This window comes from Arvicola amphibius, chromosome 3 (assembly GCF_903992535.2).
Source record: "Arvicola amphibius chromosome 3, mArvAmp1.2, whole genome shotgun sequence".
NCBI lineage: Eukaryota > Metazoa > Chordata > Mammalia > Rodentia > Cricetidae > Arvicola > Arvicola amphibius.
In genome coordinates, this window is record NC_052049.1 from 21,323,882 (window position 1) to 21,340,816 (window position 16,935).

A 16,935-nucleotide genomic window follows, 5' to 3' on the forward strand; every position below is an offset into this window, starting at 1 on the left:
GTGATCGGCAATGCAGACTGCAAAACTGTGAATTTGTTACCATGGTCAGTAGTGACAAACACCAAAAAATCTGGTAAAGAGATGCTCCTTGTCAGCTGGTAGTCTGATGTCACAATCTGAAAGAGAAACATCTATTCCATAGAATATGCTTTCCTGCATTTTAATCTTTCAAAAGAGAAATAAAGGGACTAATGCAACTCACTAAATAGAAATCAAATACTCTGTAATAAGGACCACCCAGCAAGAAACAGAATATTTAATCAATAAAACAACAATTGCAGTTTGACTTTGAGTTTTATTTCAAGGGGCACACTTCATTGTCTGAAGGAAACTAGGCTATGTCTCGATGGGCAGCAGTCACAGTTATTAGGCAACTAAATGCAGCAGTACTTCCGTGCTCGCCTCTACTTCTTTACGTCTTCAGCCTCATCTGGCTCTCTCTCTTGATGCTCTCTTTCCCATCTCATTTCTTTTAACTCTTGTCTGTATTTCCGCTCGATGAACCGCTTCTGATGGGCCATCTGGGGAAAGTTATCTGCACGAGGAGATAGGGTTAGTACTTAATAAAGGATAACCACAGTGCAAAGACTGGAGACACACACAGACAAACTTACACTCACCACACATACATCACTGTGTTTTATAAAACAGAGACTAAGAATGATTTTGTCTGACTCTTCTGTTATTCACAGGCACAGTAGAAGTCTGGACCACCATCTCTGATTCTAATTTCAGTATCTGACATAGAACCGAGAAAAGGCACCACAGCCCACAGCGAGGTAAAGACCTAAGATTCTGGAGTGTCTCCAAACAGGCAGGTGCTTTAAGCGGCATTCCTTACGGTGAGTGACTTCCAGGGAGACAGGAGGAGTGAAGGAATGTGGGACATTACAGTTTGGAAAAGCTCACACTAAAAGCTTCCAATGAGCAATGCTATCACACCCTTATCTACCAAGAAGGAACGCTTCTCAGAAGAGCAAAGCCATGCTGGAGGGACATGGAAGCCATGCTCCTAGTCACTGCGCTCGGAGTAAGTCTATCTTTAGTGCACCATGAAAGGAGGAAGCTCTAGTGCAAAGGTAATGTGCGTGGAAAACTCGGCTTTGATGAAAGGAGACTGGTCACTCGGGACAGTTTAGCTATCTTTAGGTCGATATCTGACCTTGTATAACACTATGAAAATTTAGACGAAGATTTAGAAATTCTCTGTCACATGCTGCCCAATGTTAGCGTGACAATGGAGTGAGACACAGTCACTGTATGTGCCTAGCCAATGAATATACAGTCACTGTATGTGCCTAGCCAATGAATACACAGTCACTGTATGTGCCTAGCCAATGAATACACAGTCACTGTGTGTGCCTAGCCAATGAATACACACTCACTGTGTGTGCCTAGCCAATGAATACACACTCACTGTGTGTGCCTAGCCAATGAATACACACTCACTGTGTGTGCCCAGCCAATGAATACACACTCACTGTGTGTGCCTAGCCAATGAATACACACTCACTGTATGTGCCTAGCCAATGAATACACACTCACTGTATGTGCCTAGCCAATGAATACACTCAGACAGAGGTCACAAGGAACACAAGCTACCCAGCAACACCATGGAAAAAAAAAATACAGCTCTGCCTGGCCAGCTAAGGGAGAGTTCTTAGAAAAGGAGTATTCTGCATTTCACACATGAGGAGTTGGAGGTGAGGGGATGCGGCTTGCCCGGGAAAACAAGTCTGTTTCCTTGTCTGCTGTAGGGCGGAGCACAGTGAAGAAATGTCTCTGTCTAGATGCAGCATGCTCCTAAATTCTCTTAGCCCTTTCTATACCAGGTCTCATCTTCACCCCAGCCTGGAGGAGACAAGGGAGAAAAGCAGTGGATCACAGAGACCTCGTGAATCTGAGAGTCAGTGATTAACAACAAAACTACCAACTCGGCACGTTAGAAATAAAACAGAAACACGATCCCATTCTAGCAGAAATACTGAGCCCTTACATAATGGATACATTTAACTTCAAATACTGTAATTTAAAAAAAATGATCAAACAAAATCCCCCAAACTCAGCGGTAAAGGCAAGTTTCTGCTGAGTAAACCCCGTTTCTTCAATATTGTGTAAATGAGTTCGTACTGTTCATATCTAACCATGAACCAGCTTTCAGAATGTACCCACAGCGCTTTGTTCCGAAAAGCTTTACTACATGTATACTGTAACATATGGAAGTGTATACTGTGTGTGTGTGTGCACACACACTAACTCCATAAACAGTGAAAATCTTTCCGCTCTCCGCCCTGAGCTGTGTGTTTATGGACACATATTTTCCTTGTATCTCTGTACCAGTCTTCAACAGCATTATTTCAATAGCTACAAAAGCATCACATTTGGATATTCAAGAACTGGAAAACTATGGCCAGCAGGCCAACTACAGCTCTCAATCGGCTCCTGTAAATAAAACACAGACATTTGACACCACCCGTATCTGTGCGCTACAATGTCAGAATTTAGTAACTGAGACGGACTGGGACCCGTGAAGCCTGAATACACGCAGCTGGACCTTTACAGAAAATGTCTGCCAGCCCTTGAGACATCATTCTGAGAAGCACTTGCTTAATGTGAGTGTGCAGTTTCATTTTATTTAAATATTTTGCTATTATAAATCAAGTTGTCATGCTTGCCATGGTATGTGAGCTACAGTTCAGAATCTAAGTACTTCCTTAGGGTGGCTCCCTAGAAATGGAATCAGGACCAAAAGGTAAGAACAAATCGTTCTTAAGGACCTGATATGATGCCAAATTACCTTCCAGCATTTAAGTAATCTATTCCTGTCACTACTTTTGGGGATGTCTGTCTCAGAATTAGTAATTTTTCCAGTACCATTTCAGAGGTGATATAAGTATCAGAAGCTGGGGTGGGTGGACTCTATTGATATAACTGGAAAATAGAATCCCACTCTACTTCAATAAATGATGATGCATTTATACAAACGATCAATGAAAACATTCTCAAAAAAAGAGTCAATGTAAAACTGAGTGTGTTCCACAGATGCTAGACCCTGGCAGCACTGGCTTCTGACCCCACTAAATAGTAAGCCATTGTCTGTTGAACCTTTCCTGGAACCTGAGAACCAGACCTTTAGTTGGTTCCTGAAGCTTTGGTATATTGTGCCCACAGGCCCTTCTGTGTGGCCCATAGACCTCAGGGGACAATGCCCTGCATTTATGCCTTCAATTTACAAGACTAGGAGCTCTCTACATGGTCAGTTAGGCAACTGAAGTTTCTTCAAAACAGGTATCCCACTAGAGACGATTTATCCCCATAACTAAATACATAATACAGACATTTATTGTAGACACTGAACACACACACACACAACACACACACACACATACACACACACACATACACATTAGCCATCAATCATGATTAAAACAGCAATAAAATACAGCGCCCCCACAGTAGGCAACTAGTATGCAACTATAAAGAAAACCTGAATTGGAGCCATTCTTTATGTTCTATGACTTACAGGGCTGCTCATGACACACTGGACAAAAGTGAGGTGTCTTATTATATACATATATCATCATGTAAATGTATGTGGAAGTATGTAGTTACCATCCAATTTAAATAAGACAATGGTTAAAAACAGAAAATAAAAATCTCCCCTCATATATGTTTATGCGTACGTAAGACTTTTTTGGTGGTGGTAGTGGTGGAGGCTGGGGGGTTCCAGACAAGATTTCTCTGTATAGACCAGGCTGGCCTTGAAATCAGAGATCCAGACTTCTGCCTCCTGAATACTGGAATTAAAGTCATGCACCAATGTGTCCATTTATATAAGACTTTTATTTCATTTGTTTTGTTTTGCTTTGCTTTGCAGCAAGGTCTCGTGTGGCTTAGCCTCACCTTGATCTCACAATACAGCTTCAGCTGACCTCAAACTCACAATCTCCTGAGTCCACCTCCTGAGAGCTGGAACTACAGGCATATGGTACCGTGCCTGGCTTATATGACTACAGTATGGAGAAATATGGTCAGAAACTCGCAGAGGTGCCTATGCTCAGAGGAGAGCTCTCGGTAGAGAAGGAAGATGAAAACCAAACCCACTTGGGATGCTCTGAAGAACGAGAGCCTGCTTTATCCACTGAATACTTCTACTGCACTCCATACGGAGGACAATTATGGGCAAAGTAAGATCACATTTTATCAGAACTTAACCATCCCTCACTTCCTCATTTCCCTTCCATAAGATGCTCACTACATTCTGAAGGTACAAGCAGAGAAAAAGAAATGGGCTTACATTTCTCAAGTGCGTCCATTGCTGCTCCCATTTCTGCCTGCTGAATACTGCGGATAAAATGGTGAGGTAGACTTTAAAGGTTTGCTTCTCCAAAAACACTGATCTTCATATGCAGTGCCTAAAACTTCTCGTGATTACTTCCATCACAAATGAACTGCGTGGCTAGGAACATACACAGGGGCATGCAGAAAAGCCTTCTGTTTGCACAAAGCCTCTTTAAGGTATTTGCTCCACACTTCTAATACTGCAACAGAATATCTTCCATTTATATTAGGTCTGAGGTATTTAGGTCTGAAAGTTCTCCATGTAAAGGAAAAAATATGATCAGAGAGAAGCAGGCAAGCCATAGATTAAAGGGCTCAAAGAAAGGAGGTAATAAATATAATTCTTTTTCTTAAAAAATGGTAAGAATGCCCAGAGCTAAAGTAGTAGGAAAGAAATGTCTAATGGCTGTGTCATCCACACCATGACACACTGTACATATTCGAAAAGGGACAGAACTGACGTGTGCGGCCACAGATGCCAAGCCCCGCATAGTGGCACGCCCTGTCCAGGGCTGATTACCCAGTATCGCAGTGGGCTTGGAGGAGACATTAGTCCTTGGATTCATTTTGCTATAATTGCAGACACTCCACATTCTAATTGTGCAATACAGACTGCAGAGTTTTGAAATACCAGGTGGGGACTTCTCTGAACACGGACATACACTCAGTGAAACAAGTGTCTCCTTCTTATACCTTGGTCCTTTCCCACAGCCTATCCTTTCTCCTTTGAAGTAAACAGCCACAGTGTAGGTTCTAGCATGGGAAGGCCCCACTGTCTGCAGAGTCCTATAAGGAAAGAACATTCATTATGACAAAATGCTCATTATTTGGTATTAGAGAGCTGACAAAATAACAAAATAAACAAAAATCTTACTCTGCCTACAGAGAGGAACATAAAAATAACAAGAAATATGGAAAAAGGAAGTGGTTCAACTTTTTGATTTGTTAACCTAATACAATATAGAGCTTTGAAAGCAGGAAATTTGAGGGAAAAATTTGCATTACAATTTTATACTTTTCTCAACTAGAACTTGTTATCTGAAGGCTCACAGTATAGTATATGATACTTTCCCCCCAATATGTAATACTTCAAAACACCTTCTAAGTATAGATATTTGAGTATCACATAATTAACCAACTTTTTTATGAAGAATTGAGGGCTTTAGTTATTTTACAGTGCTTATCACTGCTAAACACAATAAATGGGTAATAACGCCTCAAGTCACACCTGAGTGGTTTTACACGCTTTATGGAGTCTTTCTAATGCCTAGCAGTTTACCGGTGAGATCAGAAAACATATTTAATTTCTGAAACATCTGCGATCATTTCAGAGATACGCTATAATGGCAAGTATATAACACAACCACTAAAACCAAAGCTCCAGGTACTCTGGCTTTAATGACAAGGCGCAGATTTCAAATGTAAAAAAACTGATAACTCATAGAAAAGGGAAATTAAAAGTAGCCAAGAATAATGGTGGAATAAACACAGTAATCACAAAAACTATGCAAAGCAACCCCATCATCTTGATAACAAACAACAAAGTCATCCTGTCCTCTTGTGGGAAGACAGATAGGTGAGCAGAGAGCACAGCAATTTCCTGTGTGTTTACACACACTCAAGGGGTGAGCACTGTGGCTTCTCAAAGGCAGTTCTTACTAAAGTCAACTTGTCTGTGCTATAAAACCCACCAAATATTGCTACAAACAATACAGAGTCCGGTACCCCTACAAGGCATCAGATAAATAAAAAACTGTAAAGAAGAACTATTTCACCTGGGGGCTTGAGAGGTTAGCTCAGGGGTTAAGAGTACCTGCTGCTCTTGCAGAAGGTTCAGGTTCAATTCCCAGCACCCACCTGCAGCTCACAACCACCTGTAACTCTAGTTCCAGAAGATGTGATGTCCCTTTCTGACCTCTACAGGCACCAAGCACTCATATGGTGCACATACATATATCCAGACAAAGCATCCATACAAATATAAATACATTTTCAAATTCAACAACTACTACATCTTGATCTTATAGCCTTAGTACACCTTCCTGCTACGCAGCAGGTCATAGAAATTTATATATGTGAGAGAGCAGAGACAATCAAGAGACATGCACTTAGAGCTACGACAGAGCACTTCGGGGCTTGCCTAGCACGTGACATCTCTTGCCTCCACTACCCTATGCGGTCTCCATCTAAGCACATGGATGATCAGCTAAGAACACTGTGGCCGACAGCTGACACGCAGCAAGCACTTACTTGTACAAGGGGATGTCCGGCTCTTTCCCTTCTGTCCTAAGGGTCAGGCAACACTGCTGCAGCTGCGACTTGGGGTCATTCCAATCCTGATTCAAAATGAACTCCTGGAGGAATCAGCCAAAGCACTGAGTAGCGTGTTTCAGAGCCACCAGAAACAAAGCACATGGTGATGACAACGCCAAAGCTTACCTTCAGCCGTGGGAAGAAGCAGACGTTCATGAAAGTATGGACATATTCCAAGTCCTTGTCAATGTACAAGGCTGCAATAAATGCTGAAAAACAAACCGTGAAATAAGCAATTCATTCATATTCACCAGAAACAGCAAGAGCTGAACTTGTTTAATTTTTTAAAATCTTTATATTTAATTACACACGTATGTGTGCCATCACGGAGGAATAGAACAGAACTTGGGTCCTCTGCAAGAACCATATATGCTCTTAACTGCTGGGCCATCTCTTGGCCCTAAGGGCTAAACAGTATTTTCATTTCTAGACACTTATTTTTAAAAGCATAATTATTTCTTTTTCTTCAAAGAAAACTGTACCCTTTATCATTAATACCAGAAGCACCAACATAGAGGTGTGGTTAAAACGCAAAATCACAGAACACAGAGACCAAATTGCACTTAGCTAGGGGCTAAGTGAACAGTCTAAACCAGTGGCTCTCAACCTTCCTAATGCTATGACTTTTTAATACAATTCTCCATATTGTGGTGACCACAAGCCATGACATTATTTTCGTTGCTACTTCATAACTATAATTTTACTACTGTTATGAACTGTAATATAAGTATCTTGTTTTCCAATGGTCTGAAGTGACTCTATGAAAGGGTCATTCAGCACTCTGGTCCCCTGCAAAGGGTTGTGACCCACAGGTTGAGAACCACTGCTCCAGAGGCTATACCAAATGCTATATTGTAAACCAGGAATGGTGTCTGGGAACATAACCAAGTTAACACCAAAGATATCAAAATGCAAGCTGTAGATCAGACGATTTGAATAAGCACGGCTTTGGCCCAAACCTGAGACCACTCCTATGCCAGTTCCATGTAAAAGTTCATAAACTGGAAAAGAGCTGAGAAATTTCAAGCTTCCATCTGCCAGCTTTCAGAAAAACTCAACGACAACACAATAATCTATGTAACTGGATTAATAAGTGACAATTCCAAAGATGAGTTCATTTAAAAGAATTTTAACTAAGTAGACAAATGGTGCATTTATTTAAGAGACTGAAAGTACCTTTCATCGAGCTAAAATAAAAACGCCAGTGACATTGATCACTCAATTGAATTTACTTCCCTTTAGGTGTCTTGATTAGATTGCCTTTATATTTTCTAACTCAGCTGCTTTGCACAGTAGACTTCAGTATCTGCATATAATTCCAATATAAAAAGCTCTAAGGCCCAGAAAATATTCTAGCTCTTTTGAAGTAATATTAGAAATAATAAAATTATGTGTATAATCCGTTAATTAGCTATACTGAAATTATAATGCTTCCAGACCATATGAGAAAATGCAAAAGATGGGGTCTGTTCGGAGAGTTTTGTGCTCACTCAAAATAATAGTTGGTAATTTTAGTATTTAGTGAATAAATTATCCTTTCTTCTGTGTCCCTTTATAAAGGGTGCTGGGCAGCAAAAACAAAGAAACAAAACAAAACCATGACTGTAATTCACAGTAACAAATCTTCACACTGTGCTACTGCTTTACACAAAGGGATTGATGACTGAGAGTCAGGACAGTGGGAGGGGCAACCACCCCTGAATACAGACCAAACAAAAAGATGTATTATTCACATGTCTTCACATTCACATGAAAAGCAAAAATAAATAAAAAGTAAAAACAAAAGAGGTTTCTTAGCTGTGGCCAGCCATGCCTATAATACCAGCATGTGGGAGGTAGAAGCAGGAGTACCCCAGGAGATCAAGGCTACCTTTGACTACATAGGAATTTCTAAGATAACCTGGGCTATATAAAACTTTGTTTAAAAGAACTAGAAAAAAGAGAGAAAAGGGGTTCTTTAGCCAGATCATCATCATCACCATCATCATCATGAGAAGAGTAAACTCTAATCAGTTTAACTTAAACCTTGAACCTGCAAATTAAAAAGCTTCCCACTGTAGGTAGGACTCACATTCCAAAAGGTCCGCCAGCGTCTTGGTTCTCAGGGCCACGGGCCTCTTGGTTTTGTCGTTGGTGATGGCATACTCCTGCATGCCCAGCTCCTCTGCTACCTTGGCTTGAGTTCTGTTGTTCACTAGAGAACTTCGCAACAACTGGTGAGAAGGAATTGGGGCACAGTTAGACACCACTGCAGTCCTGGTCTCTCCCAGTCACCGGGACAGCAGGCCATGGAGGGTTGGCAGATGAGTAAAGATCTAGGTGGTCTATCCTTGGGGGACCACTGCATACTCCAAATGCTTCTCCTGTCTCCTCAAGGGCTCAGTCACATGCTCAGACGCTTATTTAGCAGTGGTGAGCAGGACTTTGTGAGAGAGGTACACAGCAGTATGACTAAAATACGATACCTAACAAATTCAGAGCCACCAAACCAGAAAGCACTGAAACTTTTAAAAATCGTGTTACTTAATTATAATTTACATCCAATAAGATGTCCCCTTTGTGTACAGTTAGACTAATTTTAAAAACCTTACCCACTTTTACCACCCCAAATTTTCCATACCATGAAATAATCAGCCAATGATTATAAGGGCACATCCACCAAGCAAACCTTTTTTTAAAATCTAAAAATATTTCATGGCACGGGTTCTAATTTTGATACTACATGACTTAGGGAAGAGATGTTTCAGTATTATTGAATTACCTATTTATTTATATAATTACTATTTTAAAGATCTACATTATGTACTCTGTATCTCAGTCTTTTCATACTCAGACACTTTATCTTTAGCCAAACTTAAATACAATTTTAAGATTTATTTTTAGTTATGTGCGCATACACATGTACCAAGTGCACATTTGTCTGTGGAGACCATAGGACGTTGGAATTCCTGGAGTGGACAGCTGTATGCGTCCCCACATGCACATAGGTATTAGGAACAGAACTTAGATCCTCTAGAAGAGCAGCAGGCTCTTTAAACCACTGAACCATCACTCTAGCCCCAAATTTCAAAATTATTTATATATTTTAACCTCAGGAATTCAAAACAGAACTGTCTACTAGGAATTTGGACTACTAAAAGGCCTCTTAGGATTACTCAAACAGTAATGTTAGACACTGCCTGAAAATGATCCATTCCAAGTGTCCATAAAACACATCCAATTTAAGCATTTGACACATACTAGGAGAGAGATGGGAAGGAAGACTGGGGAAAGCAGACAGACAGCAAGATGGGAACTCACTGAACTTTAAAAACATGACATAATTACCCCCAATCCCTAAGACTCGAGGGGACAACGCACCTAAACCTATAGCTTTCCTTCCCAGAAGCACTAACAGACTGCTGGCTCCTGGACACAGGGTCGGGAGGAAGCAGCAATGAGTCATGCTAGCATCAATGGTCCACAGTGCACTGTTTAATGGATGCAGACTTTATGCTCCGCGGCTCTACAGTGTCAACAAAGCTTATAAAAATCAAGATTTATTCTCAATGGTTGGTATTGAGTCCTTGACATTAGATAAATAAGGAACAATAAGTTCTTAATTTGTCTGACAATGATTCATGAAGCAGAAATACAACTTGATCTTCATAAGCCATGCCTGCTATTGAATTTTGACTCTTCGCCTGTCTCTGCTCCATTTTCCTGCCTGTTTCCCCCTTAACGACATTTTTTCTTCAGTACGCTAGCTCTTTAAAATTAATATATACATGTTATTCTGTGCAATTAATGTATACTAATAAAAAGATAAAAATTAAAACTCATGAAGGAGTTTAAAATTTAAAAGGCTAAATGTGATAAGAACAGATGGCCCCAAACAGAACCCACCAAACCAACTTACAGAGTATACGAGCGGAAAGTGCGATCCCCTTCTGTGGTTTGGATTTCATGTAGCAATAGATGCCACAGGGATAGGAAGGATATTCTGGGAAGAGAGCTATGTTGAGCAAGTTGAAGCCATGCTTTGGGTAAGGAGGGAAACTCCACAGGCTGTGTAAATGCTGTGTCCATGCTCCAGGACCAATGGCCCCCACGTGAACAAGAGCACACACAAGTGATGGTATGTCACTGGATGCAGTGGTTTGAATAGGAATGGCCCATAGGAAGGGTTACTACTAGGAGGTGTGGTCTTGTTGGAGGAGATGTGTCACTATGGAGGCGGGGCGAACTTTGAGGTCTCATTTGCTCAAGGCGGTCTCCTGGCCTGCGGATCTGGGCGTAGTGCTCTGGGCTCCTTCTCCAGCACCACGTCAGCCTGCATGCTGCCATGCTCCTCATCGGTGATGACAATGAACTAAACCACTGAAACTGTAAGCCAGCTCTAATGAAATGTTTTCCTTTACAGGAGTTGCCATGATTGTGGTGCTCTTCACAGCCACAGAAACCCTAAGACACCAGCTCTCAGGCCCAGCTGCCACCGCGTCCAGTGTCACTGACCCGCCTTCAGTACTATGTAGTAATGCTGTCTGACAGAGAAAGAAAGCAACTGTGGATGAAAACAGGGAATGCTTTCAGTTTTGCTTTAAAACAAGCGCTGGCAGGTCTTAAAATAACGAGGTAGCAAGAAGTAAGTCAGCATACAGACCAGTAGCCAATGAGAAAGGGGGACCTTATTTCTGTAGTCCACTTACACTGGAACATGAAGTAAAATGGGGTAATAAGACTTTACTCCCTAAGCATGAACAAATGGAGGTTCACTAAAGTGACTTTCTATCTTTGTCCTCAGGTGAATTCAAACTTCAGAATAAATCTGCTCTTTGGGCAAAATCGTGGTTATAGTGAGGCTCAACACCAGAGGCAAAACCTGGGAGGTTCTGAGGTTAGCATGGCAGCGCGGAGGCTGACTGTTCACCGGGTCTGCAGTGAATGCTGGAGATCCAGCAGGATCAACAGCTGGACCCGCTCCTAAGAAAGCCACACAGATTAGCCACAACAATCACCATGGTTACAGAGATGTGAGCACACAGAGCATTCTACCCAACTTCAATACTGAGGTCTAAGATGCTTCTCCGGTATTGGTACCCACATTTCTCCTGAATACTGAGGAATCAGAATTCTGAACTCTGAGCTTGGCATGCTTGTCTTTTGGAAAGAAAGTTCACGTGGAGTCTGATGAACATACAAAGGGTGATGGAAAATGGCTGGCGAGGGATTTCTAGGAAAATGAACCACAGGGGCAAAAGTGGGACCATGACACAGCAAGGTGACCACCGACAAAACTAGCATAAAAATCAGAGCCACATGAGGGAGAACTGACACGGCAAGGCTAGCAGGAGATGGAGAAAGTCTAAATGTCCCTTCAGAGGATAAGGAAGCCCAACAGGGCTAGTGCAAGGCAAGATGCTGACACCATGATTACTATTTTAGTTTTAGTGGAAATCTAGGTGCTGTCTACAGCTGCAGCAGCATTAGGTAAGGTTTGCTTGCTCTTCAGTAATAAGGAAGATTCTAGAAAGTTCTAGAATGCCTGTAGACTTTATTTTAATACAAAACCTTCTGGATACCCACTTCCTTACTGCCTTCAAGATCCTTCCCTCTACCAAATACTATTCCTACCAACATTTTTTTTTAAATTAGCCTTCCTCAAAGTTTAAGTTGAAACCAGAAACAATAAAGAGTACAGATAAGGCCTCTGTAAACCTGACAAAGGGACTGCTTATCCCTCAATGTCAAGGGCCAGTAAATATTCTAAATCTCAGATTCTGGTTATGAGAATCCAGGATATTCCTACAATCTCGGCATAGAAGTCTCTCACACTTACTTTAAACTTCGATTTCCATAAGAACAAGATTTCCTGGCTTAAAACATGAAGACTGATATTCTCCCTTTAACCTCCCTAGTCAATCCTGGTTCTAGGAGGAAACCATAGCCTGGGACATAAGCTACCCAAGAGGGCCACCTAGTGTACAGCAAGCAGACTGGGACATAGTATTCTGAGGGCTTTGCTGGGAGACAGTGGAGTGAAAGCCAAGTGTACGATTACAATTGACAGTGATTGACAGTGATATGCCACACGGTCTTTCACACCCAGAGTGGTAGCTAGGTGGCCTCCATTTCCCATGGTAACTACAGCAAAGGTACACAAATGACAGCCGGCAGAACAACGTCAGACACGAGAGCCAAACTACATCAGAGGTAGAGATACCCTGTCGGGAGCTGGGGCTCCTCCCTTTCAGAGCTCTGTGGGACAGGGTACCTCTGCCTGGATGATTTATGCTCTGCTGTGAGGAGACAGCAGGACAGGAGAGATCGCACTTCTCACGCTGTAACCCCGCTCTCTCTATTGTCCTGCCTGGCACCTCTAAATCCAAGCCAGATGATTCCCCAACTTCATCTTGCTCGTACATTCACGCACTCCCCACAGGACACAGTGCCTGGCACACAGCAGGCATGAGCCCCTGTCAGCTCAGCAGCGGAAACAGAGGCAAAGTAGGAAGGGCATGTGTATGCAACATTTGCAAATGACGTGGGACAGACATTCCGGCCTGAGTAAGGGTTTCTTTGTGGTACTTATTCACGCTGACCTTACCAGGCAGGATTACCCTAAAGAACAAACACCTGAGTGTATAAACTGACCATCTTCCCCAGAGGTCCCAATTCAAACTCGATTTAGCTAAGGCTTCATGTATATTAACTGTATATGATCTCTGTTCCTTCCCAAGCAGGCCCTTTCAGTCCTCACTCGCAGGGCAACTTGTCCTCAACAACCTGCAAAACTTGGAAGACAACTATGTTTGCTCTGTTGTCTGTATTCTTTGTAAAACAAGTGTATACCCAACTGATTTTCCAATGTGATTTATTGCCACTCTGTGCCTTTAATCATAAGAAGGACTCAATTGCTACCCTTCCAATGCAATCCCAGTAACTTGCATACACATTTAAAAGTCAGTTTCCAGTTCATTATTCGACATGTGAAGTGACACGCCGTTTCTCTGTAGAGCCACCTCCTCTGCCACTGTGGCTTCCCCTTCTGCACACTGTCCCTCTTTCACTTCTTCTCCAAGCCTGTACTGAGAACCCAGCACAGCTAAGTACTGCGGGCTAGAGAGGAAATAAAGCAAGTTCTTATAGAACTTCTGGTCCAGTGGAGTAGGCAAGCTGAAATAAGCGCTTGAATAAAAAGGAACACAGAATTTAGACTGGGTGTGTGTGGGGGGGGGGTGTCAGGGAAGTTTCTCCTACTCCCAGAAGTCAGGTCAGAACTGCCAAGTGAGAGAATATCAGGCAGAATAATGAAGTGGTATCGAATGGTTTCCAAGCAGAGGAACAGCTTGCGCAAAGGTGATGGTAGAAGAGGCCTGGGCAAAGCAGGCCAGTGCAGAATGGACAGAGCACATAACAAAGGCTGAGGGGGTAGGCAAGGCCACTGACGGTCTTCCTGGCTCTCGAGCCACAGTCCACACAGGAATCAAAGAGCATTAATCTGGGCTGTGACCATCATTCATTCAAAGACTATTTTTTTGTGTACCTACATAACAGGAATTTCCCAATGAACCAAAACTCAGTATGACAAAGATAAAACGTTTTCAGTTTATACTCTGATGAGAGAGAACTACTGCAACATATACCTTGTCCTAGGGAGTGGAGGTGAGATTCCAGTCTAAGGAAGGGAAGTTGGTATAAGAGCAGGGGCTGCTGCTTAAGCAGAGTCAGCTAAAGAGGGCTTTATTCATGAGATAGCTGAACAGAGAGAGCTAAGATGACATGGATTACCTAGAGGGGACTATCATAGATAGCACAGGCAAAGCCCCACTCTTGTATGTAGGCCAATGTCAAGCACCTGGGAGGAAACTAAACAGCATCTTCCTTTACCTTCAAGGTGGAAAGAATGAAAAGTCTGGTGCAAAGGAGACTGGTCTTGTTGCCTGGCCATACTTTCAGAATAATCTGTCTAGGGGTGCAGCTCAGCGGTAAGAGCACCTGCCTAATAATGTGCAAACCTTGGGGTTCAGTTTCCAAAAACTGAAAAAAGAAACCTACGTACTGTACTGAAGACACAGTGGAGAGGAAAGGGCCAGGCAGAGAGTAGCAGGAATAGCAGAGAGAGGCTGGAGTAGCAGAGAGTGCTGGAGTAGCAGAGTGCTGGAGTAGCATCAACAGTGGGGCTAGTGACTGAGAAGTCGACAGGTATGCTCATGTGAGGGAGGTGGAAAATGAGACCAAGATAAGGCTGGCCCAAGGCTTTTGGTAAATGAAATAAAGGAATAATTCATATTGGCATGAGAGAGAAGCAGGACTGAGAGAAAAACTGTTTTCTTTAGACATATCAGCCTGAGGAACCTGTTAGAAATCCAATTAGAGGACAGCATGTTTATATATATCTAGATATTTGAGTATCACTATATTCCATAGCTACGAGTCTCTTTTGAGGAGGAGAGAAAGGCTTTGGACATAAATTAGGAAGTGGTATACAGATGTTTTCAAAACCACAAGACAGGATGAGGTCACCTACAGAGCAGAAATCGAAGGAAGCGGGGAGGTCTGACAACCGAGAATGGGGACAATTTTGTTGCTAGCAAACTGAGGATAAATGGCTGGTTGGTGTCCTCACAGGAGAGCTGTCGTGAAAGGACTCTTCTGGCTGAAACACATCAAATGGATTGCGTTGGGGTACAAACTGATAGAAGAAAAATGACTTCCAGCCATTCTGAGATATGGGCCCCCTTAAAGATTCAGCTTTAAATTGCTCATCCCTGAAGCTGAGTACAGAAGTGCCCAAAAATACCAAGGCAAGCTTCTCAAAGAGTAGCAGATAGTCCGGAGGAAATCTGGGGACTCGGGGAACCCACTCCTCTTATAGAAGGGTGTTTTACTACCTTGAGCTTCGTATGAGTAGAACCTTAAGTTTCCCATCCTTTATAATTTCATAAATGTTATTGTTCTAACTGGGTCTCCCTGACAATCCCATTCTTCCTGTAACGTTTTGATAGCTATGAGGAACTCACTTCAGTGACCCAGGTGATCAGGACTGGTAGGGAAGCCGTGGGGGGATGGAGATCAGGAGAAGGCCACATTCCAGAATATGGAGTAACAGGACTTGGGGGGAGGCAAAATAAAGAGAGGACAGCGATGACTTCCAGGTTTCTGACGCACAGTGCTGGATAGCTGATGCTGTCATTAACCCACTGCTCAGGAAACATCAAGAAGACTGAGGTGGAAGAATATTATATTCCATCTTAGCACTGACCAGGAACAGGAGCTCAGGACAGAAGTGAGCCTGAAGAGATGGGTTGCAAGTTTTCTGCCAGCAAGGTGAAACTGCTGACACACACAGAACAGGCCTGAGCGACAATATATTAGGAGACACGGTCTCATAGTGACCTCTTAGATGCTGACATATTTACTAGCTGTAAAGAAGAAGCTGAGCATGCAAAGGAGGCAAAGACACAGCAGCTACGAAAAGAGGTACAGAGAAATCCTGAATACAGCATGACAGAAGCCAATGGAGATGCTGTTTAAGGTGGGAGCAATCACGTCGATGTTTAAATGTGCTTATGACAGGTCATCTCTGCCTTCCCATCAGTTCTGCAGGTGCTATTCACTTCTCCCAAAGCTTTCTGAAACAATACCTTATTCAACCACCATAACATAGTTTTATCATTTACTAACACCAGTCTAATAAAAACTCTCTAATTTGAAGACAGCAAGGCTAACAATCCCATTTTGTACAAAGCTACTTGTGGAGCAGGATGTGCTTGCTGGACCACACCCATAATGCCAGCATTTGGGAGACTCGGCCAAGAAAATTGCCATGAGTTTGAAATCATGAGCCTGAACTATAGAATAAAACTCAACTTAATATAACAAAATGACAATCAATTATACACTGTGGTGGTGTGAAAGAAAATGGCCCCCAAAGAGAGTTGCACTAATGGGAGGTGTGGTCTTGTTGAAGTAGGTGTGGCCTTGGTAGAGGAAGTGTCACTGTAGGGGCGGGCTTTGAGGTCTCCTATGCTCAAGATACTGCCCAGTGTCTCAGTTCACTTCCTGTTGCCTGCACAAGATGTAGAACTCCAGCTAACTCTCCAGCACCATGTCTGCCTGCATGCTGCATGTCTCACCAGGATGATGATGGACTGAACCTCTGAATTGTAAGCCACCCCAGTTAAATGTTTTCCTTTATAAGAGTTGCTGTGGTCATGGCGTCTCTTCATAGCAATAGAGACCATAACTCAGACTCTCCTAGCATTGAAGTGACTGGAGGAAGGAGCCTGAATCTGCAGC

The 16,935-nt window shown here is 42.6% G+C and overlaps 1 protein-coding gene across 4 annotated transcripts in view; it reads right to left on the bottom strand.

Annotated features, from left to right (window-relative positions):
- Positions 1 to 275: 275 nt before the first annotated feature.
- Positions 276 to 16,935, bottom strand: part of Drosha (drosha ribonuclease III) — a 110,456-nt gene continuing 93,796 nt past the window's right edge. For all 4 annotated transcript variants that reach the window (XM_038323525.2, XM_038323523.1, XM_038323524.2 and 1 more), the window contains 6 exons: positions 8,726 to 8,867; positions 6,781 to 6,863; positions 6,592 to 6,695; positions 5,035 to 5,127; positions 4,298 to 4,344; positions 276 to 535 (listed from right to left, as the gene is read on the bottom strand). In XM_038323525.2, the coding sequence (XP_038179453.1) occupies positions 405 to 535; positions 4,298 to 4,344; positions 5,035 to 5,127; positions 6,592 to 6,695; positions 6,781 to 6,863; positions 8,726 to 8,867 (600 nt within the window). In that variant the 3' untranslated portion in view covers positions 276 to 404. The remainder of the gene's footprint in view (positions 536 to 4,297; positions 4,345 to 5,034; positions 5,128 to 6,591; positions 6,696 to 6,780; positions 6,864 to 8,725; positions 8,868 to 16,935) is intronic.